Genomic DNA, 26,964 nt, shown 5'->3' with positions numbered 1-26,964 from the left:
CCTTATGTGGTCAATTGTATCCCGGGCATGTGTGTCCCTAAGTCCTAGAATTGTTTCTGCAGCTTCAATGACTCTATCAAAAAAACTTCTCAGGTGTTCTTCTTCCCCTTGCCTCAGTTTTTCGAATTTCTGCCAGGCATTTGGTATTTTTGCATGTAATCTCATTGCTTCGACAAGATCTGCTCTGCATCTTAACAAATATCTCATGTTAGTGTGTTGTGTGAAGTCCAGGTCCTGATGAACCTGTGGTCACAACTCTAAATTGGGATTCATCCTAGTTTCATTGAGGAGTTTTTCTTTTCCAAGGGAGAGTAAAATTCCCCCAAAAGAAATTTAATGTCATCAAAACTAGGGTTAAAAAGAGTGAACACCCTTTTTAATTCTTTCAAACTCTTGTAAGGTTTTTCATAGAATTTGGGGAAACGCCTTTTCAAAACTTCCATATCACTAGGAGTGAATGCCTTGTATGTCTTAACGTGCACCACCCCCTCTCCAGACTGAACAATAGTCCTGTCCACTATTGGGAGTACAGAGACCACAGCATTTTGGATAGGTTGCTCTTTCTCGGTATTCTTTTGTCCTAAGAATTTGGATTCCACTATTTCTAATTGTAGGATAATGTGTTTATCTAGCTCTTTGCCCTCACAGATTTGTTTCAACACCTGGAACAGTAGCTTGATGTTTTCTACTAGTTCCGTGCATTCAGTATCAGGTTTTGGAGAAGATGCCTTGTAGTAAATGTATAGATGAGTCAGAACCGCTTTTGAGATTGTCATGAAGTGCCAGAGAGACAGAATGATTGCTACAGCTGTGGGTATGAATCATATATACTCGGCTAATGTAAAGGCAAACCATTTATAATAATCATAAATTTCAATCATTTGTTGTATTAAATTTGGTACCTTTATCAGCCAAAAGGTATATAGTCCCTGCATAAAAGACCAAGCCAGTAAGGAAAGACTGCCTAACACAAATGTCATTCTTGCCAGATTCATTTTCTTTTGGTTCAGAAGACTGTAGGTTTTTGGTTGACTGTGCTTGCCAGATGTTATAGGGGACATGGAAGATGTAATATGAGGATTAGGTAGGATATAATAGGGAGGTGCAGGATATAATATGAGGCTGAAGCTAGAGTAACAACTGGTAGGATCAGGGAATAAGACGAGGCAAGGGACCCAAGGCTGGAGGTAATCAAGGGAATAGATTAGGTAGTAGGGAAGTTAAGGCAATATATTGGATGAGGAAGGTTCAATGATGAAGGATGGTAGTTGAGGTGGCAGGAGAAATAAGGTAATGTCTGAGTTCAGGGAGTATAACACTGAGGTAACAAGGGTTTCAAGGGAGAGGATGAATTAATCTAAGCAGACAAACAGCAGCAGGGAAATACAGACTGGGACTCAGGTTAAAGACAAAATACTGAAGGGAAATAGACTGATCCCTTCAAGTAAAGGACACTATACAGCCAAGTTAGAATCAGCCAAGACAGATTGAAATTGACTACAGGATTTAGTCAGTATCACAGGAAAGGACTTGTTTTGAAGTTACACTTCCTTCAAAACAGATACCCTCAGCTTCCCTCAAACCTGGAGGGTATGTTGTTTCTCTTTTCCTCTTCCTCCCTCTCTTACTAATCAACTAATGAAATAGCAAAGGTCTTGTTTAAACACATAAGGAGTTTATTATCTTCTCAGAATAGATTGTTAGGGTAAAAGGATCAAGGAAGCCCTAACAGCCGCTCAGAGAAACCTCAGGTGCGGGAAGGGAAGCAGGAATGTGAGACTGAGAAAGGACCTACCTTTACTCAGCTCTCAAGGTGATTTTTGAAATCAAAAGGGGTTTGGAAGTTGGATATAAAGATTCAACAAATAATTTGTTGCCAGGGAAGGACTAAACTCTCACAGATTTAAACTAACTCTCTGATTCACTCTCCTATTCACTCTTCTCAGATATTCAGGTAAGGGAAATGAAGGTAGGAAATAAGGTAGGGTAGGGAGATTCAAAGGATTCATCTAAATTAACAAATCTCAAAAAACTGCAAAACTAAGCTAGGTTTCAATCTCAAGAAGAAGGACCTCAGCTGGACCCTGGTTCCCTCCATGAATTCCCAAGTCCAACTGAAACTTTTTTCTCAAGATTCTAAAACCTTAACTGACAGTAGAAATTCTACAAAAGCAGTTATGCCCCCTCTCTGCACCACAGGCTGCTGCTTGGGGCTTATATGCCCACCATTCTGCTGCCTCTGGAGGAAATCTTTTTAGCAGCAGAGCACATGCCATTGGTTCAAGGGTTTCTACAGAAACCTGTGGATCACTGCAGGGGCACCTGCTTCTCATTGTTCTCCTGGGCCATGGCTTCACTGAGCTCAGATCCTGATAAGTTCCAGGAAGAACACATTGCCAACTCAATGTTTTGAAATCTAGCTTCAGGAAATGTACCATTTGAAAAGTTGATTGTACGTAGTCCTACAGTGGCTTTTAATTCCATCATCAACTGTATTTTCTCTTCTAAGTCTTCAACTTCAGATATCTCCAAGAGAAAAGTTGTGAAATGAATCGTAAAGGAATGGCATGGAGGAGATGAATATCGCCATAATTGTTTAGAGTGAGGAAAAAAAAGTTTTAATCAATCCACCAGGCAATCATTTATACTATTTTCTATGTGCAAGAGAAAGCCGATAGTTGCCTCAATTTCCTCCACTATAAAATAGGAATAAGAGTAGCATGTAAATCACAGGAACAAATCTCATAAGGAACAAATGAGATAATACCTGTAAAGCATTTTGCTCAATACCTGGCACATAGTAAGCCCTTAATAAACCTTTATTCCTGTGGCAACTAGGTTGCACAGTGGATAGTGAGAGGCCTGGAGTGCAGAGAAACTCAATTCAAATCTGTTCTCAGACACTTCCTAACTGTGTGACCCAGAGATTGTCACTTAATCCCATTTGCCTGGTCCTTTGCTCTTCAGGCCTTGAGTTGTCCCCAGGACATAAATAAAAGTTAAAAAAAATAAAATAAATGTCTATTCTTCTTCCTTCTCTTCCTACATTAAACATATACTTACAGGGATGACCAGATACAGGTTATAGAACAAGATATACATTAAGAGACATGGAAGTATAAGGATCTGAGGGATATAGGGTGGAAAGGAAGGAGATAATTTGGAATTCATAATTTTTTAAAGTTATTGTTATAAATTGTTTTTACATGTAATTCTAGAGAGATAAATATTATTTTAAAAAAAGTGTACCTTTTTGTAAATATTATTCAAATCTCTAAAAGAATGGTACAAACTATGTCTCATAATTCAGAGAACAGAAAACAAATAGGACAATGAAGGCAAGTGGTCAGAAGAAATGCTCACCTCAAGACCTAGGAGAGGCCCAGTTTCTCCCCAAGAATAGGTTTGGCTTATATAACTCCATAAACTTCCCTTTATCTTCTCAGGTGGAAGTCAATCTCACTTCTGCGAACTTTCCTAACACCCTATTCATAGAAATCTAGAGAGAAGCTAGACCTGTGACTTCACTGACCTGAGAGCTACTGGCAATGCTCATTCCCTGGAATTTATCATCTTAAGTAACATGCACACAAGACTAGGCCCCTCTTTAGCATTGTGGCAAAGACTATGAATCCCTTTGTAGTATATTTTGAAATGCCTAAAATAAAACTTGTACAGTTCAAAAGGTAACTAAATATATTTAGTTACCAAAGTATATTTGAAAAAAATTTCAAATATTTCAGGTTAAGAATACCTGAATGACCTTCATTGATTATTATCTTATTTTGCACTGATATGCTGAATAATGTATTAATTACTTTGATTCTAGTGTTACATAATTTTTTTAAACCCTTACCTTTCATTTTAGAATCAATACTGTGTATTGGCTCTAAGATAGAAGAGTGGTAAGGGCTAGGCAATGAGGGTGAAGTGACTTGCCCAGGGTCCCACAGCTGGGAAGTGTTAGAGATCAGATTTAAACCCAGGACCTCCTGTCTCTAGGCCTAGCTCTCTCAATCCACTGAGTTACCCAGTTGCCCCCTAGTGTTACATAATTATAAGCTGGAGATTTACCTTATTTACCCATCTATCTTTCATAATGCTTAAATCATAGTAGGTACTGGATGAATAAATGAATGAGCCACTAACTTGTTTAAAAAAAACAAAAAATATTGTACATTCATTTAAGAGAACCATTTGAAAGGTGGTATCACCTTTTCCTTTCAAAAGATAAGCTATTCTTCCTGGTTAAGATGGCGGCAGAGTAAAGAGCAGCTGCATAAACTCTCCTAACTGAAACATTCAGGACTCCTCAAGGGGACATAAAAACAAATCCAGACGAATGAAGGGACCCCACAACAGGGCACAGCATGAAAGGTACGTGGAATCGGGGAATTTCCATGCTAAAAAGGGGTGAAATAGCTCTCATTAAATCATGGCTGAGCAACCCCCTCCACCCCCACACCACCTACATTGCCAAAGCCAGCGCAAAAGAAGTAGAGCAAGTTTGGGGCACCCATTGAGTCATTGGCAGCTCCAGAGCCTGCTCCTGAGAGCAGTAAGACTTAGGAATGAGCACGGACTTTGAGTGCTGACACTGAGCGCAGGCGCGAGTGAAGGCTCTGAAACCCTGAGTGGGGAACCAGTGCAGCAGGGTATAAGACTATAGAAGCAGCACCCTGAGACTTGTAAAGGAGCCTCCTGCAGAGGATAAAGCAAGGGGTATCTGCAGGAGGCTTGACCTTGAGAATAACCAGACCTGAGACCTCAGGAGTCTAAAGAGCACAGACAAACCCTGAGCGTGAGGATAAAGCTGAGAAGGGGCTAGGCTAAAAATGGCAACCCATAATCAGGAAGCGCAGAAGAGAAAGATTAACAACAACAAGAAGAAATCTTTAACACTCCACAACTTTTACACAGAGAAAATCCAGACAACAGAGCAAACAGAAGAGGAGAACAAACAAGCAATCACATCTGAACCCTCCCAAAATAATGAAAACTGGTCACAAGCTCTTTAAAAGTTCAAATCTGAGATGATGAGAAAGATGGGAAAGATTTGGCTAGAGAAATGGGAAATAGCTCAAAAGGAAATCAGGCAAAAAAATAACAGTTTAAAAGGCAGAATTTTGCAATTAGAAAGTGAGGCTAAGAAATCAAATGAACTGATAAGCAAATTGAACACCAGAAATGACCAGATTGAAAAGGAAAACCAAAAGATCATAGCCGAAAACCAAAAGATTATAGCCAAAAACCAGTCCCTAAAGGCTAGAATTGAGCAATTAGAAGCTAATGATCTCTCAAGACAACAAGAACAAATAAAACAAAGTCAAAGGACGGATAAAATAGAAGGAAACATGAAATATCTCAATGAGAAAGTGACAGACCAAGAAAAACGGTCTAGAAGAGACAATTTGAGAATCATTGGTCTTCCAGAAAAAGCAGAAATTAATAGAAACTTGGACTCCATACTAAAAGAAATTATGCAGCAAAATTGTCCTGAAGTTTTACAACAAGAGGGCAATATAGACATTGAAAGGATCCATAGATCACCCTCTACACTAGACCCAAAAAGGGCAACTTCAGGGAATATAATAGCCAAATTCAAGAGCTTTCAAATAAAAGAAAAAATCTTACAAGAAGCCAGAAAGAGAAAATAGAAATATCAAGGAGCACCAATCAGGATCACACAGGATCTGGCAGCCTCCACGCTAAAAGACTGCAAGGCTTGAAATATGATATTAAGAAAGGCAAGAGAGCTCGGCCTTCAGCCACGGATCAACTACCCATCGAAACTGACTATATACTTCCAGGGGAAAAGTATGGGCATTCAACAAAATTGAAAATTTCCAAGTATTTGCACAGAAAAGACCAGGACTAAATGGAAAGTTTGATATCCAACTACAAAAATCAAGAGAAACATGAAAAGGTAAATAAGAAATAGAGGGTAAAGAAAACTCATAATTTTTAAATTTGCCTTTTTAAGGGCCTCAGTAAGATCTAATTATCTGTATTCCTATGTGGAGAAATGCTATGTATAATTCTCTGTAGGGAACTCTATTCACTATTATAGTATCCACTATTATAGTAATCAGAAGAATAATTCATAGGGAGAGGGTGGAACACTAAATGGTCTAAGATAATATGGGGGGGTAGAAAAGAAGGGGGTGAATAGCAGGGGACACCAAGAGAAACTTAAAAGAATGAGAAAAATAGGATATTCTATTACACACAAAGAGGGCATGGGAAGGGGAGGGGACAAATACTATTATAAGAAGGAGAGGAAGAGAGCATTAAGAGGTAATATTTAAACCTTACTCTCAGTATAATCAACCTGGAAAAGGAAGAGTAGCTATATTATCCATTGGGATATAAAACTCTATCTAACCCTACTGAGAAAGTCAGAAGGGATCAACCAAGGGGAGCAGGGAAGTGGGGAGGTCAAAAAAGGGAGGGGAGAAGAAGGGGGAGGGAATTTATTAGGCCTTTAAAATAAAAAGAGGGGAATAATAAGGGAAGGGGTAGAAAGGGAAGTTAATCAAGGGAGGGGATAAGGGATACTGGCTTAAAGCAAATCACTGGTTTAAAAGGAAATAGTTTAAGAAGAAGGGGTAGGAATAGGGGAGGATATGAAAATGTCAGCAAATGCACAACTGACAATTATAACTCTGAATGTGAATGGGATATACTCACCCATAAAAAGGAAGGAAATAGCAGAATGAATTAGAAACCAAAATCCTACCATATGTTGTCTACAAGAAACACATATGAGGCAGGAGGACATACACAGGTTTAAGATAAAGGGCTTGAGCAAAATCCTTTGGGTCTCAAATGAGAAAAAGAAGGCAGGAGTGGCAATTGTGATTTCTGACAAAGCCAAAGTAAAAATAGATATGATTTAAAAAGACAGGGAAGGTCATTACCTCCTGATTAAAGGCAGTATATACAATGAGGAAATAACACTGCTCAATATGTATGCACCAAGTGGCATAGCATCTAAATTCATAAAGGAGAAACTGGCAGAGCTCAAGAAGGAAATAGATAGTAAAACCATAATAGTGGGAGATCTAAATATTCCTCTTTCACATCTAGATAAATCAAACCAAAAAATAAATAAGAAAGAGATAAAAGAGGTGAATGAAGTCCTAGAAAAATTAGATTTAATTGATATGTGGAGAAAAATAAATAGGGACAAAAAGGAATACACCTTCTTTTCAGCTGTACATGGTACATTTACAAAGATTGACCATGTAATAGGGCATAGAATCATTGCAAACAAATGCAAAAGAGCAGATATAATAAATGTAAACTTCTCAGATCATAATTCAATAAAAAATAATAATTAGTAAGGGCACCTGCACAGTCAAATGAAAAACTAATTGGAAATTAAACAATATGATTCTCCAAACCCAATTTGTCAAAGAAATCATAGAAACAATCAACAATTTCATTGAAGAGAATGACAATGATGAGACATCCTACCAAACTCTGTGGGATGCAGCCAAAGCAGTTCTGTTAGAAAATATAAGTAATGGGGTCACCAGGGATATTAAAATCAACTATGGGGTTTGTGGGAACACTCTCTGGGATGTAAGAGAGACTAAAACTGATCACTGAAGTCTTGTACAGCTACACCACTCCCAACTGAAAAAATAACAGCCAACTGTCACTCTGGCCAGAGGCCTTGAATTAACTGAAAAGGTAACAAGGTGAAATTGGTTTTTAATTAGAAACAACTAAAAGGAGGGATAGGAATGACTACTCTAAAATCTTAACACCTAATAACAAAACCCAAAGGGACAGGGAAGGAGTAATTCACTACACTAATTTAAGCTATTTAACTAACAGGGCCCAAGGAGCTATACTGGAGTCTCTGGGTTTCTGCCTCAAACCTGGAACCTGCCAGGCTTGAGTACAGCTGGGGCTTTTGTGGCTTTGGGATTTCTCACTGCAATCCACTGATGATGTCTGGATGCGAGGAGCTACAGTTGTCTCAGGAACTAAGCAGTAAGGGTTTTTTTTTTTTTTGAGTAACATGGTCATTTAATTCACAGTTCACAAATCACATAGAAAAAATTGAAAGGAACTGTAGGAATAAGAGAATTTTAAAAAACAAGATTTTTAAAATGCAAAAAAACCCCAACATGCTAAAAAATTCACTCCCTTCACAAAACCTAAAACAGAAATGATTAGAGACCACTGAGGTCTAATTTCTTCTTCATTAGGTTAGGCCCAAATTCTTTCTGGAAGGTTCATTCCAAAGAATGTTTTATTTAAATATGGATGTTGTATGCAAATCAATGTGTTGTTTGAAAACTGGCAATATGACTGGCATAGACTAAATGACACTGCTAATAAACTTGCCTGTGAGGATGTTTAGAGAACTGAGATAGCTCAACCTAAGGCACACTTGAGCTGAGTTCATTGGGAAAAAAGATGCCATCCACGTCAGTAGAACCTGGGGCTTTTCTTTGCACCAATGAAGTTAAGATTTCTTAAGTCATGAGGAAGCATTTATTAAATGCATCCTGGAACAGCAGATGGCGAGAGGGCCTGAGTTATTAAGACAATGGTTTACATCCCACTTTTAACATATTGGTATGTGACACTAATCAAGAATCTTGTTTTAGTACCTCAGGAATGTTTCTAATACTCTAAGTGGCAGGATAATTGTCATTCTGGTAGAATTTTCTCACCAATCTTCAATGGGAGTTGTTTTTTTAAACCCTTACTTTCTCGATTCCGTAGCAGAAGAATAGTAAGGGTTAGGCAATTGGGATTAAATGATTTGCCCAGGGTAACACAGCTGAGAAGTATCTGAGACTAGATTTGAACCCAGGATCTTCTGTCTCTAGGCCTGGCTCACTGTCCACTGAGCCACCCATCTGTCCAGGAGTTTTCTACATCAATGAAATCAAAAGGTCTACATTTATAAAGAAACACACAAAACTAAAAGATTGCTAATTCTAGCACTGGTTTTGTAAAAAATTTTAAGGTTGTCATATTTTTGCCTCTACACTTTAGGTCTACTTTAAGCAAACTTAATTTGTGCGGATATAAAGCAGTAAAAAAAATAGGTTAAAAACAAAAGAAATATCATTATCACCCATTTGTAGGCATTTCAACACAAAATCTAAGCAAAAGGCTCAAATGATTAGTCCTAGAGGATCCATATAAAGAGAAAACAAGGAAGGGCCAACCTGAGCCTGAGGCTCAGTCTGAAAAGGTCCGTTTTTCCTTTAAACATGTAACTATCATCATTCTTTAGAGAAAATTTTCTGTTTCATACCAGTGGGAAGCTTAGGCCACATTTTTCTTTTTTTTTAAAAGAGGAGACAGGGATGGGACATTAACTACATCTTGACAGACAGGAAGGGCTACCCAAATAGCACTTCGAGTGAGTAGTTAACCAACTTCTATGGTTGATTCTAATTTGCTTTTTCAAATCTACTTGAATTTAGAAATCAAACAACTACATGTTAGATATAGATAGTAAGGGCATATGAATGTATATGTGTGTAGACACAAACATATAATCTGTTTTGACATAAAAAAATAAGTTCTGAGAAGGACCTAAAGGAAAAGTACAGTTTTTGACATGTCTTTTCACTGCTCAGTCCTTCATGATTATTTCTTGGCTATATTCATATAAGTGCTGCTTAGATGGTTTTCCAAAGACCTGAGATGCACATTTACATAAAGATGGTCCATTGGAAAAGATCATATACAGTAGCTGTTCAATCCTCAATGACGAAATTATATAAACTTTCATGATTTAGATTTGAGTTTTCTAATATAACTTTTTCAAAAGTTTCAAAATCCATAGAATGATAAGCACTAAAATTTGTTTTTACAAGACATCCAATAGAATTTTTCATATACATTATTGTCGACAATTATTCCAATATATTTTTGTAAATAATCCATTAATCATAATCAATGATGAAATAGTCGAAGATTTGTATGAATGAGTGTAATTCCAAGCTCATCACAAGCCTCAATCACAATCTGGTCAGCAGTTGAACCTGAGGGGGCCACAATAAACTCTACACCACTTCTCTTAGCTCTGTCTACATTATCCCTAAAAGGGAAAAATGCATCAGAACTGATAGCCACTTGTTTCAATGTATCAATCCATTCCTTCTTTTCTGTATCAGTTAACAGTTTAGGAACTTCCTCAAACATTGCTTCCCATTTGGCCAAATCTTCATCCTCACCAATCGTGCCAGTCACATACTGATCAATTGCATTAGAGATTTCTGCTCTCTTTACTCCAGCTTTAAATTTCATTGAAAGCACTCGAGGATGATGTCTAAGCCACCAATTATTTGCCTTATCTCCTGCAAGCCGTGTACAATGTATTCGGGATTGCTGACCTGCTCCAATACCAATTACCTGACCATTCTTAGCATAGCACACTGAATTGGACTGGGTGTATTTGACAGCAATAGTAGCTACGATGAGATCCCTGATAGCAGATTCAGGCAAATCTTTATGCTTTGTAACAATATTGTTAAATAAGGACTTGTCAATAACACCATTATTCCTCTTCTGACTTAGATGTAATCCAAAAAGAGTACGAATTTCATCCTCTTCTGGTTTGTAACATGGGTCCATCTGAAGTACACAGTAACTTCCATTCTTCTTTTTAGAAAGAATCTTCAAGGCTTCTTCTTCATATCCAGGTGCAATAATACCATCAGATACCTCTCTGGAGATAATTTTAGCAGTAGTGACATCACAAACATCAGATACAGCAATAAAATCACCAAATGATGACATTCTGTCAGCTCCTCTTGCTCTTGCATATGCAGTTGACAAAGGAGTAAGGCTCTTGTAGAGATCATGAACCATGCAAACTTTAGCCTCTTCCTCACTAAGTGGAACTCCAACAGCAGCACCTGCTGGACTGACATGCTTGAAGGAGGTAGCTGCTGAAATACCTAAAGCTTCCTTGAGTTCTTTTACCAGTTGCCAGGCATTCAAGGCATCGCACAGGTTTATAAACCCAGGGGATCCATTCAGAACTGTAAGAGGAAGTTTGGGCTTCACTGTATATAACTGTGCAGGTTTTTGGTGAGGGTTCATTCCATATCTTAAAGGAATCTGAGATATTCCTTTACTATATTCCTTTCTGAAATAATCTGATATTGCTTGATCATACTGAGCAGTATGAGTAAAGGCCTTTAATGCTAGCTGCCGTCTAGTCTCCATAGTAGTATCTTTAGTATCAGAATTTAGCATTTCGGTATACACCACTTCATAATCTCCTGGTTCACACACTACTGTCACTCGAGCATGATTTTTTGCAGCAGCTCTGAGTAAGGTTACTCCACCAATATCAATTTTTTCAACAGCTTCCTCAACAGTTACATTTGGAGAAGCCACGGTCTTCACAAAGGGATACAGATTACAAACAACAATTCTTATAAGACTGAAATCAAGTCTGGCCATGTCAGCTTGATCTTCTGGAGAGTTGCGTGCCAAGATTCCAGCACGTACTGCAGGATGCAGTGTTTTCACACGTCCTCCTAACATTTCTGGGAATCCTGTCAGTTCAGAAACATCTCTGACTGTGAGACCAGCATCTCTGAGAGCTTTTGCAGTCCCTCCAGAAGCAACCAGTGTTAAACCAACTGAATTCAGATTTTTGGCAAAGTCCAACAATCCTGTTTTGTCAGAGACACTAAGCAAGGCGAGCTGGCGGGAAGCCATGCTGGAGGAAGCGGCAGTCTGAGGGCTCTTTGAGCGGGTCAGCAGTAAGGGTTTTGCTTGGAGCACTGTCCTCTTCTCTTGTTCTTTCCTTAAATGCCACACCACACAGGATCCAGGGGAAAACAGGATGCAAGGTGTCCTTTGCTCTGAGGTCTCCCAGGCTGGCAACAGTTTTTGCCTACCACTAATGGTGTCCACACACAGCACAGATAGACTTCCTCCTCCTTCATTCCAACCTGGAATTCCCAGCTCCAGCTCCTTCCTGCTAGGTACTTCCTAATCAATATATAATCAATACCTAATAACCAGCTAATCTAATCTTACTCATAACAGTACTCAGGGGGAAATTTATATCCTTGAGTGCATATATTAACAAATTAAGGAGGACAGAGATTAATGAATTGGGCATGCAACTCAAAAAATTAGAAAGCGAGCAAATTAAAAACCCCAGATGAAAACTAAATTAGAAATACTAAAAATTAAGGGAGAAATTGATAAAATCAAAAGTAAAAGAACTATTGAATTAATAAATAAGACTAGAACCTGGTATTTTGAAAAAAAAACAGATAAAATAGACAAAGTACTGGTCAAACTAATAAAAAAAAGGAAAGAAGAAAACCAAATTGACAGTATTAAAGAAAAGGGAGACCTCACCTCTAATGAAGGGGAAATTAAGGCAATCATTAAAAACTATTTTGCCCAATTATATGGCAACAAATATAACAATTTAGGAGATATGGTTGAATATTTACAAAAATATAAATTGCCTAGATTAACAGCAGAAGAAATAGGATACCTAAATAATCCCATATCAGAAATAGAAATTGAACAAGTCATCAAAGAATTCCCTAAGAAAAAATCACCAGGACCTGATGGATTCACAAGTGAATTCTATCAGACATTCAAAAAGCAACTAATCCCAATACTATACAAATTATTTGATATGATAAGCAATGAAGGAGTCCTACCAAATTCCTTTTATGACACAAATATGGTACTGATCCCAAAGCCAGGTAGACCAAAAACAGAGAAAGAAAGCTACAGACCAATCTCCCTAATGAACATAGATGCAAAAATCTTACATAGAATACTAACAAAGAGACTCCAGCAAGTAATCAAGCAGATCATCCACCATGATCAGGTGGGATTTATACCAGGAATGCAAGGATGGTTCCACATTAGGAAAACCATCCACATAATTGACCATATCAACAGTCTAACAAACAAAAATCACATGATTATTTCAATAGATGCTGAAAAAGCCTTTGACAAAATACAGCATCCATTACTATTGAAAACACTGAAAAGCATAGGAAAAGAAGGACCTTTCCTAAAAATAATCAATAGTATATACCTAAAACCATCAACAAGTATTATATGCAATGGGGATAAATTAGAAGCCTTCCCAATAAGATCTGGAGTGAAACAAAGATGCCCATTATCATCTCTATTATTCAACATAATAGTAGAAATACTAGCAGTAGCAATTAGAGAAGAAAAAGAAATTGAAAGTATCAAAATAGGCAATGAGGAGACTAAGCTATCACTCTTTGCAGATGATATGATGGTATACTTAAAAAATCCTAGAGAAACAACTAAGAAGCTAGTAGAAATAATCAACAACTTTAGCAGAGTTGCATGATACAAAATAAATGCACATAAATCATCAGCATTTCTATATATTTCCAACACATCACAGCAGCAAGAGGTAGAAAGAGGAACACCATTTAAAATCACCCTAGACAATATAAAATACTTGGGAATCTCTCTACCAAAACAAACACAGCAAGTATATGAGAACAACTACAAAACACTTTCCAAACAAATAAAACTGGATCTCAACAATTGAAAAGCCATTAATTGTTCATGGGTAGGAAGAGCTAACATAATAAAAATGACCATCCTACCCAAATTAATATACCTATTTAGCACCATACTTATGAAATTACCAAAAAACTTCTTTACTGAATTAGGAAAAAGTATAACAAATTTCATTTGGAATAACAAAAGATCAAGAATTATCAAGGGAAATAATGAAAAAAAATGTGAAGGAAGGGGGCCTAGCAGTACCAGATATTAAACTATAAAGCAGCAGTCATTAAAATAATATGGTACTGGCTAAGAGATAGAAGGGAGGATCAGTGGAATAGACTTGGGGTTAATGACATCAGCAAAACAGTGTATGATAAACCCAAAGAGCCCAACTTTTGGGACATGAATCCTCTATTTGACAAAAACTGTTGGGAAATTTGGAAAACAATATGGAAGAGATTAGGTTTAGATCAATATCTCACACCCTACACCAAGATAAATTCAGAATGGGTGAATGACTTGAATATAAAGAGGGAAACTATAAACAAGTTAAGTGAACACAGAGTAGTATACTTGTCAGATCTCTGGGAAAGGAAAAATTTTAAAACCAAGCAAGAGTTAGAGAAAATTACAAAATGTAAATTAAATGGTTTTGATTATATTAAGCTAAAAAACTTTTGTACAAACAAAAGCAATGCAGCCAAAATCAGAAGGGAAACAACAAGTTGGGAAAAAATCTTTATAACAAAAACTCTGACAGGGGTCTTATTACTCAAATATACAAGGAGTTAAATAAAAAAAATCAAGCCATTCCCCAATTGATAAATGGGCAAGAGACATGAATAGGCAATTTTCAGGTAAAGAAATCAAAAGTATCAATAAGCACATGAGAAAGTGTTCTAAATCTCTAATAATTAGAGAAATGCAAATCAAAACAATTCTGAGGTATCACCTCACACCTAGTAGATTGGTTAAAATGAAAGAAGGGGAGAGTAATGAATGCTAGAGGGGATGTGGCAAAATTGGGACATTAATGCATTGCTAGTGGATTGTGAACTGATCCAACCATTCTGGCTTGCAATTTGGAACTATGCTCAAAGGGCTATAAAAGAATGCCTGCCTTTGATCCAACCATACCATTGTTGGGTTTGTACCCCCAAAGAGATCATTGCTAAACAGACTTGTATGAAAATATTTATAGCTGTACTTTTTGTGGAGGCAAAAACCTGGAAAAGGAGGGTATGTCCTTCAATTGGGGAATGGCTGAACAAATTGTGGTTTATGCTGATGAAGGAATACTATTGTGCTCAAAGGAATAATAAACTGGAGGAATTCCATGTGAACTGGAAAGACCTCCAGGAATTGATGCAGAGTGAAAGGAGCAGAGCCAGAAGAACACTGTACACAGAGACTGATATACTATGGTAAAATCGAATGTAATGGACCTCTGTACCAGCAGCAATGCAATGTCCCAGGACAGTTCTGAGGGGTGGTAAAGAACGCTACCCACATTCAGAGGAAGGACTGCAGGAGAGGAAACATATAAGAAAAACAACTGCTTGAATGCATGGGTTGAGGTGGACATGATTGGTGATGTAGACTCGAAACTACTACATCCACGCAATGATCATCAATTTGGAAATAGAACTTGATCAATGACACATGATAAAACCAGTGGAAATGTTCATTGGTCATGGGTGGGGGGATAGCGGGGGGTGAAGGGGAAAGTAGGAGCATGAATCATGTAACCATGTTAAAAATGAATATTAATAAATGTTTTTTTTTAAAAGATTAGCTATTTCACCTGCTCTGCAGGTTTAACTTCCATGAACTTGAGTTTCCTCACTTGTAAAATTAAGGGGCTGGATGCAGTGTCCTCGAATGGACTTTCCAGTTCTTAATCTTTATTCCTCTTTATTTCTGTTCTTATTCTCAGACCCTTTCCACTTCTTCAGCAGAGTGCACCATTGCTCATTTCCTGTCAGTGTTAAATTTCTCCCTGCCTGTTGGCCTTTTTCCCTTTTGTCTACTAGCATTGCTCAGGTATCTCCTATCCTTAAAATAACAAAAACACCACCACTCACCTTTCTGCCTTCATAAGTTTTTGTCTTTATGACTTTTCTATTACTAAAGCCTTTGAAAGATAATCTGCATTTGCTGCCTCTTTTTCACCAATCATTCATCAAGTCTCTTAATATGGCTTCCGTTTTATTTTAGCCTTTACCTGCCATCTAAAAATCAGTAATGTGTATTGCTTCCAAGGCAGAAGAGTGGTAAGTGCGAGGCAACTGGGGTGAGAGGAGAGGTGCCTGGTCTAGGGTCACAGAGCCAGGAAACTAGGGTCTGCCATCTCTAGACCTGGGTCTCTATCCATTGAGCTACATAGCTGCCCCTAATATGTCTTCTGATTAATCTATTAATACTACCCAGGCAAATGCTATCAGTGGCTTTCTTGCCAGATAATAAATCTGATACTATTTTTTCCATCTTCAGCCTCTTTGATTTTGATGCTTTGGACTCTTCTCACCACTTCCTCAGGGACATTTTTCTTTACTTAGCCTTCCATGACTGTTCTTATTTTCTGCCCACCTACAATGGCCCCCTCCTTCACAGTTTCCCCCTCACATTATTTATGTCCTGTACCTAAGCATAGACTGTCACAAAGCTTTGTCCTAAGTGCTACTCTCCAGTCTTTCTATATTCTTTCTCTAGGTGATATTTCCTGCTGCCATGCAGTTAATTATAGTCTCTACTTAATTATTATCCATTCTAATGTCTCTGAAATCCAATACAGCATTGTCAGATGCTTGTTAGATAGTTTAACCTGAGAATGCTGATGGCATCTCAAATTTAATAAAAAAGGAATTCAGTGCCTTCCCAATAGAACTATTCCTCCTCCAAACGTCTATTTCTGTTAAAGGCAGAAACATTCTCTAATTTAACTTAGTTTATTAAATGGGAATAATCCTAGCCTTTTACCACCACCACCCCTTCCCCTTCACTCTCCCTAACATCCAGTTAGTAAAATCCATTTCTCTTTTATCATGAATGCAACCATTTTGACCATCACCTTTTCCTGAACTATTAGAAAAGACTCTTGGCAGTTCTCTCTGAATTCAGTGTTTCCATTCTGCAATCCGTGATTTACACAGAAGCCAAAATAAAATTCTGAAAGTATAAATTTGATATTGTCACAATTCTACTCCTGAAGAATCCTTCAGTGGGTTCTTCCATTCTCTTGGATAAAATATTAACTTCTCAGTCAATCCATTAAGCGCTTTAGCTATAAATTGTCTTCTTGTTGTTGTTCAGTCATTTCAGTCATATCCAATTCTTCAAGACCCCATTTGGGATTTTTTTAGCAAAGATACCAGAGTGTTTTCCATTTCTGTCTCCAGCTCATTTAACAAATGAGTAAACTGAGGCAACAGGGTTAACATCTTGCAAGAGGTCACATAGCTCTTAAATGTCTGAGGCAAGGCAAAATTTGAACTCACAAAGCACTGTACCCTCTGTGCCACCTAGCTGACCCCTAACCTACCTTACCATAAGTATTCCCTATCACCCCAACTAGACTTAAGTCACAATACATTCCTTTAGATCAAATTGAACTATTAGCTGTTTCTCAGATTTGACATTCCAGTTCTGAATTAAGCATTTGCAGAAGCCAATACCCAGTGCTTAGAATTCTCTCCCTTCTTACTCTGTTTCTCGAGTTTTACTTTTTTGACATTGTTTATGGTCCACCGATCCATGAAGCTTCCTCTGGTTCATCAGTAGTTTGTCTTCAAATTATACTATATTGACTTCTGGTGGGGGGAGGATGTATGTATGTGTGTGAGGGGGGGCAAAAGAAGAGGGAAAGAGAGAGAAAGAGAGAGAAGAGAGACAGAGGGAGAGAGAAAGAGAGAAAGATAAAGAGGAGAGAGAGAGGGAGAGAGAAAGAGAGGAAAATAGAGGGAGAAAGAGAGAAAGTAGAGAGAGAGGGAGAAAGGGAGAGAGACAGGGAGAGAAGGAGGAGAGAGACAGAGAGATAGAGATGGAGAGAGAGAAAAGAGAGAGAGAGAAAGAGGGAGAGAGGGAAGAGAGACAGAGGAAGAGAGAGAGACCGAGGAAGAGGGGAGAGAGAAAGACAGAGAGAGACAGAGACAGAGACAGAGACAGAGGGAGAGAGAAAGAGAGAATCCTCTTCTTGTAAGTCCTTTGGTGCTGAGACCTTCATTTGCCTATCTATATCCCCAGCACCTAAAACACTATCTTATACATGTAGGCATTTAAGAGATATTACTTGAATTTTGCTGCATATCTGGTTAGCTTCTCCATTCTCCAAACCATCCCACTCATTTTAGTACTAAATTTAGGGACAGTTCTAAGGTTCAGGACACCTCTGTAGGGTTACTGCATCTGCCTTTTAGAAAAGAAGCTATTCTCCTACCTCCATGAAATCGTACTTTAGGGTAACCAAGACAACACGAATGGATAGAGAAACAAACTTTGAATGGAAAGACCTGGATTGGATTTCCCTCTGTGCTACACACTACCCTTTTATTACCTTGACCTCATCTATATAATCAGGAGACTGGACTAGATCAGTGATCGTGAGCCTATGGCATGGTACCAAAGCTGGCACAGAGAGAGCTCTTTGTGGGCATGCTGCAGCTCTCCCCCTTCTCCCCCAAACCCAGAGTTGGTTCCTAGGAAGGCAGAGGAACTCAGGTGAAATTGCTCCTCTCCCCCCTCCATATACCTGATGACGTTTTTTCCCTTCCCCTGTCTCTCTGCCCCATGGGAGTGCACAGGAAGTAAGGGAAGGGGTACACACAGGGAGGAGATCTGGAGGGGAGCAGAGTGCATGAGCTGCTCCCCTCCCCCTCTCCACACTTGCCTCTCCTCGGCCACCCTCCTCCCTCCCCTATGTGTGTGTGGGAGGTGCATCAGGTCACTCAGCCTTAGGGCTGTGGTGGGGGTGGGTCACAGCACTCCATCCCTGTAACTGGATGCTCACTAAGGTCTCCTTCAACTCTGAATCCTGGCTCTTATCATCTACTGAGCATTTCTCCATGCTGATACCATCGCCTTCTTGCCATACCCACTTTCTAATAGCGAAGACCAGTACATATGTAAATGTAAAGGAGAATAATTACAAATGTATGCAGAGTAGTTCAGTGTCAGGGACAGCCCTCACAGCTGAGGGACTGCGTTTCAGTGACACCAAAGGCCCAGAGGTGAGAGATTGAGGACTGGGTGTGAGAAAAAGATAGAAGGTCAATTTCTCTGTCTAACAGAGTTTATGAGGGAGTCATAAACAGGGATACTGGAAAAACAGGCTAGGCTCAGGTGGTGCCGGCCTCTCTGAGCCGAATGGAGGAGTTTCTGTTTTATTCAGTGGCAGCAGGGGTGGCTCAGTGGACTGAGAGTCAGGCTTAGTATTGAATCCAAGACAAAAGGAAGGGAAGAAGGAGGAGGAAGAGGAGGAAGAAGAAGAAAGAAGAAGATAGAAGGAGGAAGATTTTTCTGGGAAGATGGCAGCTTTGATGGAATGAATCTTAAAATCTCCGCACCCTTACACACCAAGATAGAAAACAATGTGCTTCAAGAAGAAAGAGGACCAAATCTAATAACAGGACAGAGTAGGGGGAACCCTACTTCAGAACAACTAAAGAGGTACACCAAGAAAAAGGCTTCAATTCTTGAACTGTCGGGTCTGAGGGCATAGAAGGGGAAGCCTCCCCCACTTGCTATGCAGAGTCACCAGCAGCCTGAGAAATCTCAGGGCCAGTGGGCACACCTGTCTGGAGAGAGAGCCTTATTGGCACTGGACTTGAGGCTTTAAACACAGGCACTAGAGAGGTTACTGGAGGAGAAAACCAGAGAAAGATAGCAAAAAAAAAATGCCTGAAAGATGGTGGCTTAGAAAGAGCCAAAACACAGACCTCAGACAGCTTGACTTCCTCATACTGAGTTAGAGAAAGCAGGACTTCAAGAGGAAAGAAAACCAGTTCAAACACAGAGGACAGCACAGGGGGACCCCACTGCTGGAGAGCTTAATTCAGCTAAAACCCTCTTTCCTCTCCCACCATAGTTTTTTGTTTTGTTTTGTTTTTGTTTTTCCCTCCTCTCCAGGTTTTAACCTCAGGGCAGATTAAATATTAAGATTAATCCAATCAGTACAGGATTAATCCATACAATTGGACAGAAAAGAAGTCTTCAGAGGGCAGAGAAAGTAACTACCAACCTCTATTGCCAGCTAGGAGAAGATCTTTCATCAAAGATCATTAAATACATCTGCTCAAACTAGCAGAACAAGGAAGGAAAAAAATATGAGTAAGCAACAGAAAAAGAGAAAAGATGTGATAATTGACAGCTTCTTTCAAGGAAGTGAAAAGAGAGCAAATGAAATAGAAATGGAAGAAGAGGAAGTAGTTCCAGTGAACTGGACACTGGCTTTTAAAGATCTCAAAATTCAACTTCAGGAACTCAAAAAGCAATCAAGAGAGGCTGAAGACAATTTGAAAAAGGAAATACATGAACTAAAGCAAGAAAATAAAGTCTTAAAAGCCAGAATTGGCCAGCTTGAAAATTAAGCAAAGAAGGCAAAAGATGATCTATGAAGAAAATCAGACCAGAAGGAGAAGGATAACCAAAAAGCTAGACATGAAATTCAGTCTTTAAAAAACAGAACTCAACAACTAGAGGCAAATGACTTTACAAGGCATCAAGAATATATTAAACAAATTTTTAAAAATTGAAAAATTTGAGGAGAATATGAAACACACCTCATTGATTCAACCAAAGATCTGGAGAACAGAGCTAGAAGAGACAGCTAAAGAATTATTGGTTTACCAGAACATCATTATAAAAGAAAAAGTTTAGGTAGCATATTACAAGAAATTATCAGAGAAAATTGCCCTGAAGTTCTCAAAACAAGAGGGAAAAGTGGAAATTGAAAGAATCCACAGGCCACCTCCTATATTTAATCCACAACTGACAACTTCCAGGAATATTATAGCCAAATTCAAAAACTACCAGACCAAGGAAAAAATATTACCAAGCTACTAAAAAGAAGTCATTCAGATATCAGGGAACCACAGTTAGGATAACATAGGATCTGGCTGCATCTACACTGAAGGACTGGAAGGTATGGAACACAATATCCTGGGAAAGCAAGAGAACTGGATCTACAACCAAAAATCAATTATCCAGCAAAACTAACTATATTATTGCAGGGGAAAGTATTGTCATTCAACAAAATCGAGGACTTCCAAACATTCATCAAGGAAAAACTGGACTTAAATAGAGAGTTTCCTGCCCAAACCCAGAACTCAGGAGAATCAACATAAGGTAATTAAGAGAATGGGGGGAGAAGAAAAAGATTTTCTTTATGGGACCCAACAAGTTCAATCAATTTGTATCCCAAGAAGAAAAGAAGATATTGGCAAATAATTAAAAATTGTTATTACCAACAGGGTAATTAGAAGAAGTTTAAATAGAGGGAAGAGGGACAAACACTATAGGATGGAAATGTCAAGCTATATATATATATATATATATATATATATATGCATGTATGTATGTATGTATGTATGTATAAATATATACAAAACTGGGGGGGGCAAAGATGGTAATAATAAGAAAAATAGGAAAACAAGAAAAAAGGGGAAAAATTATATTCCATAAAGAAATGTGTGGAACCAAGAGGGAAAAATAACAATACATGGTAAGGGTTAAGAAGTTAGAGAGAAGAAATATTCAATACTTAAGTGCATTGAAATCTAAAGAGAGAAGAACAATCAGATCCATTGGGGCAGAGAATTGATTCATGCCCTTTAGAGAAGTAGAAGAGTAACAAATGGACTGGTGGGGATGGAAGCAATACTAGGGAGAGGGCTTGGGGGGGGGAGCATAGCATAGCTTTAAAGAACAATAAGAGGGGAATAAGAAGGGAGGGGAGAGAAAGGGAAGTACAACAGGGGAGAGGATTATAGGAACTGATTAAAAACAAAACACTGGTATAAAAGGAAACACTAAAAGAAGAAAGGACAGGACTTAGGAAAGAGAATCAAAATGTCTGGGAATAAAGAGTTGTTAATTATAACTCTGAATGTGAATGGGATGAACTTGCCCATAAAATAGAAGCAAATAGCAGAGTGGATTAGAAACCAAAATCCTACCATATATTGTCTACAAGAAACACACTTGAGACAGACAGACAGACATAGACTGAAAATGAGAGGATGGAGCAAAATCTATTGGGCTTCAAATGAGAAAAAGAAGGCAGGGGTTGCTATAATGATCTCTGACAGAGCCAAAGTATAAATGGATAAGGTTAAAAGAGATAGGGAAGGTAACTACATCCTAATAAAAGACAGTATAAATAATGAAGAAATATCAGTACTCAATATGTATGCACCAAACGGTATAGTTTCCAAATTTTTAAAGGAGAAGCTAGTGGAGCACAAGGATGAAATAGATAGCAAAACCATACAAGTGGGGGACTAAAACCTTCACCTATCAGATCTAGATAAATCAAACCAAAAAATAAATAAGAAAGAGATAAGAGAGGTGAATGAAACCCTAGAAAAAAAAAGAGTTAATAGATATATGGAGAAAAATAAATAGGGAAAAAAATGAATACACCTTCTTTTCAGCAGCACATGGAACATTCAAAAAGATAGATCATGTAATAGGGCATAAGAACATGGCAAACAAATGCAAAAAAGCAGAAATAATAAATGTAACCTTCTAAGATCATAATACAATAAAAATAGTTATTAGTAAAAATACATGGAGAAACAAACCGAAAACTAATTGGAAATTAAATAATATGATTCTCCAAAATAATTTAGTGAAAGAACAAATCATAAAAACAATTAATAATTTCATGGAATACAATGAAAATTGTGAGTCATCTTACCCAAACCTATGGGATGCAGTCAAAGCAGTTCTAAGGGGAAAATTTATATCACTGAGTGCATATATTAACAAATTAGGGAGGGCAGAGGTTAATGAATTGGGCATGCAACTTAAAAAACTAGAAAATGAAAAAATTAAAAATCCTCACATGAAAACTAAATTAGAAATACTAAAAATCAAAGGAGAAATTAATAAAATTGAAAGTAAGAGAACTATTGAATTAATAAATAACACTAGAAGCTGGTATTTTGAAAAACAGATAAAATAGACAAAGTACTGGTGAATCTAATAAAAAAAGGAAAGAGAAAACCAAATGAATAGTATCAAAGATGAAAAAGGAGACTTCACCTCTAATGAAGAGGAAATTAAGTCAATCATTAAAAACTATTTTGCCCAATTATATAGCAATAAATATAGCAATCTAGGTGAGATGGATGAATATTTACAAAAATATAAATTACCTAGATTAACAGCAGAATAAGTAGAATACCTAAACAATCCCATATCAGAAAAACAAATTGAACAAGCCATCAAAGAACTCCCTAAGAAAAAATTGCCAGGGCCTTATGGATTCACAAGTGAATTCTATCAAACATTTAAAGAACAATTAATCCCAATATTATACAAATTATTTAATATAATAAGCAAAGAAGGAGTCCTACCAAATTCCTTTCATGACACAAATATGGTACTGATCCCAAAGCCAGGTATATCAAAAACAGAGAAAGAAAACTACAGACCAATTTCCTTAGTGAACATATATGCAAAAATCTTAAATAGAATACTAGCAAAAAGACTCCAGCAAGTAATCAAAAAGATCATCCATCATGATCAGGTGGGATTTATACCATGTTCAGCATTAGGAAAACCATCCACATAATTGACCATATCAACAAGCAAACCAACGAAAACCACATGATTTTCTCAATAGATGCTGAAAAAGCCTTTGACAAAATACAACACCCATTCCTATTGAAAATACTAGAAAGTATAGGAATAGAAGGTCCTTTCCTAAAAATAATTAACAGCATAACTTAAACCATCAACAAGCATCATATGCAATGGGGATAAATTAGAAGCCTTTCCAATAAGATCAGGAGTGAAACAAGGATTGTCCATTATCACTTCTATTATTTAACATTGTACTAGAAACATAATCAGTAGCAATTAAGAGAAGAAAAAGAAATTGGGGGTATTAAAATAGGCAAAGAAGAGTCTAAGCTATCACTCTTTGAAGATGATATGATGTTCTATTTAAAAAATCTTAGAGAATCAACTAAGAAGCTTGTAGAAATAATCAACAACTTTAGCAAAGTTGCAGGATACAAAATAAATGCACATAAATCATCAGCATTTCTATATATTTCCAACACATTACAACAGCAAGAGGTAGAAAGAGAAACACCATTTAAAATCACCCTAGACAATATAAAATACTTAGGAATCTATGTACCAAAAAAACACACGAATCATACGAAAACAATTACAAAACACTTTCCAAACAATTAAAACTAGATCTAAACAATTAGGAAAACATTGACTGCTCATTGGTAGGATGAGCTAACATTAAAAAATGACCATACTACCCAAATTAATTTACCTATTTAGTGCCATATCTATCAAAGTACCAGAAAACCTTTTTACTGAATTAGAAAAAAACTATAACAAAGTTTATTTGGAAGACCAAAAGGTCAAGAATATCAAGGGAAATAATGAAAAAAAAGCTTGACGGAAGGGCACCTAGCAGTACCAGATATTAAAAGATACTATAAAGCAGAGGTCATCAAAACAATATAATACAAGCTAAGACACAGAAGGGAGGATCAGTGGAATAGACTTGGAGTAAGTGATGTTAGCAAAACAGTGTATGATAAACCCAAAGAGCCCAACTTTGGGGGCAAAAATCCACTATTTGACAAAAACTAATGGGAAAATTGGAAAACAAAATGGGAGAGATTAGGTTTAGATCAACATTTCATACCCTACACCAAGATAAATTCAGAATGGGTGAAAGACTTGAATATAAAGTTGGAAACTGTAAGTAAATTAAGTGAACAGAGAATAGTATACTTGTCAGATATCTGGGAAAGGAAAGATTTTAAAACCAAGCAAGAGGGGAACTTCCTGGTTAAGATGGCAGCAGAGTAAAAAGCAACTGATTAACCTCTCCTAACCAAAACATATAGGACTCCTCAAGAAGACATAAAAACAAATCCAGAGGAACAAAGGGACCCCACAAGAGGGCTCAGCATTGCATGTATGTGGAATCAGGGCATTTCCATTCTATAAAGGGATGAAACAGCTCTCACTAAAACGCGAGCTGAGCAACCCCTTTCCCCACCCCACACCACCTAGAGTGCCAAAGCCAGCTCACAAGAGTTAGAGCAAGTTTGGGGCACACATTAAGTCCTTGGCATCTACCTGGGGACACCAGGGCCTGCTCGTGAGAGCAACAAGTTTTAAGACCCCAAGAGGCTAAAGAACACATGGACTTTGAACACGGACCCTGAGAATAGGCACAAGTGTGGGCACAGATTCAAGAGCAGACAGAGATCCTGAGAGCAGGTGAGGACTCAGATCCTGAGCACAGGTGAGGACCTTGAGTGGGGACCCAGTGCAGAGGGGTTCATGACTGTGGAAGCAGCTCCCTGAGACTGTTAAAGGAGCCTCAGGCAGAGGAACAAGCAAGGGGACCACCAGGAGGCTTGACCCTGAGAAAAACTAGACCTGAGCTCAGGAGCCTAAAGAGAGCAGACAGACCCTGTGTGTGAGGAATAACCTGAGAGGGTACAGGGCTAACAATTGCAAGCCAGAGACAAGAACCCCAAAAGAGAAAGATCATCAAGAAGAAATCTGTAACACTCAACAACTTTTACACAGAGAAAATCCATAAAAAAGAGCAAACAGCAGAGAACAAACAAATAATCATATCCAAACCTTCCCAAAATAATGAAAACTGGCCACAAGCTATTGAAGAGTTCAAATCTGAGATGATGAGAAAGGTAGAAGATATTTGGCGAGAGAAGTGGGAAATAGCTCAAAAGGAAATAAATAGGTTAGAAGACAGAAACTCCCAATTGGACAAAGATGTCCCAAAAAGCAAAGTAAATGGTGAGCAAATTGGAAACGAAAATCAGGCAAGAAAATAACAGTTTAAAAGGCAAAATTTCACAATTTGAAACTGAGGCAAGTAAATTGAAGACCAGAAATGACCAGATTGAAAAGGAAAACCAAAAGATTATAGCTGAAAACCAGTCCCTAAAGGATAGAATTGAGCAATTAGAAGCTAATGATCTCTCAAAACCTCAAGAACAAATAAAACAAAGTCAAAAGACTGATGAAATAGAATGAAACATGAAATATCTCAATGAGAAAGTGACAGACCAAGAAAACTAGTCTAGAAGAGACAATCATTGGTCTTCATGAAAAAGCAGAACTTAATAGAAATTTGGACTCCATATTAAAAGAAACTATTCAGAAAAATTGCCCTGAAGTTCTACAAGAGGGCAATATAGACATTGAAATGATCCATAGCTCAACCTCTATACTAGACCCAGAAAAGACAACCCCCCAGGAATATAATAGCCAAATTCAAGAGCTTCAAAGTAAAAGAAAAAATTTTACAAGAAGACAGAAAGAGACAATTCAAATATCAAGGAGCACCAATAAGGATCACACAGGATTTGGCAGCCTCAACACTACAAGACCGCAAGGCTTGGAATATGATATTCAGAAAGGCAAGAGAACTGGGTCTACAACCAAGGATCACCTACTCATCAAAACTGACTATATACTTCCAGGGGAAAGTTTGGGCATTCAACAAGATAGAAGATTTCCAAGTATTTGCACAGAAAAGACCCGGACTAAATGGAAAATTTGATATCCAACCACAAAAATCAAGAGAAACATGAAAAGATAAATAAGAAACAAAAGGGAAAGAAAGAAAACTGGTATTTTTTTTAAATTTGCCTCTTTTAAGGGCTTCAATATGATCTAATTATTTGTATTCCTATGTGGAGAAATGTTATGTATAATTTTCTGTAAGGAGCTCTATTCACTATTATAGTATTCACTATTATAATAATTAGAAGAATTATTCATAGGGAGAGATTGGAATAATAAATGGTATAAGATGATATGGGGTGGGAAAGAGGGAGGTGAATAATAGAGGACACCAAGAGAAACTTGAATGAATAAGAAAAATAGGATATTCTATTACACACAAAGAGGGCATGGGAAGGGGAACGGATGAATACTATTATAAGAATCAGAGAAAGAGAGCATTAAAAGGTAATATGTAAACCTTACTCTCAGTGTAATTAACCCTGAGATGGAAGAGTAGCTTTATCCATTGGGATATAAAACTCTATCTAACCCTACTGAGAAAGTCAGAAGGGATAAACCAAGGGGAGTAGGGAAGTGGGGAGGTCAAAAAAGGGAGGGGAGAAGAAGGGGAAGAGAATTCATTAGGCCTTATTAAAGAGGGGGTAGAAAGTGAAGTATATGAAGGGAGGGGACAAGGGTTAC

The 26,964-nt window shown here is 37.7% G+C and overlaps 2 protein-coding genes across 2 annotated transcripts in view; both read right to left on the bottom strand.

The window, feature by feature from the left end:
* Window positions 1–26,964, bottom strand: part of LOC123250119 (sodium-coupled monocarboxylate transporter 1-like) — a 183,521-nt gene that overhangs the window by 132,407 nt on the left and 24,150 nt on the right. The window lies entirely within an intron of this gene.
* LOC123249036 (bifunctional purine biosynthesis protein ATIC-like) lies at window positions 9,934–11,712 on the bottom strand. The gene has a single exon (XM_044677996.1). The coding sequence runs from the start codon at window positions 11,710–11,712 to the stop codon at window positions 9,934–9,936; it is 1,779 nt and encodes a 592-aa protein (XP_044533931.1).

The sequence above is a fragment of the Gracilinanus agilis genome, chromosome 5, assembly GCF_016433145.1.
Source record: "Gracilinanus agilis isolate LMUSP501 chromosome 5, AgileGrace, whole genome shotgun sequence".
Lineage (NCBI taxonomy): Eukaryota > Metazoa > Chordata > Mammalia > Didelphimorphia > Didelphidae > Gracilinanus > Gracilinanus agilis.
The sequence above is the reverse complement of the archived record's forward strand: the minus strand, read 5'-3'. Positions and strand labels throughout refer to the sequence as shown.

Excerpts from the sequence above, each read along its gene's own strand:
- LOC123249036 (XM_044677996.1), bottom strand. The coding sequence starts at position 11,712 with ATGGCTTCCCGCCAGCTCGCCTTGCTTAGTGTCTCTGACAAAACAGGA.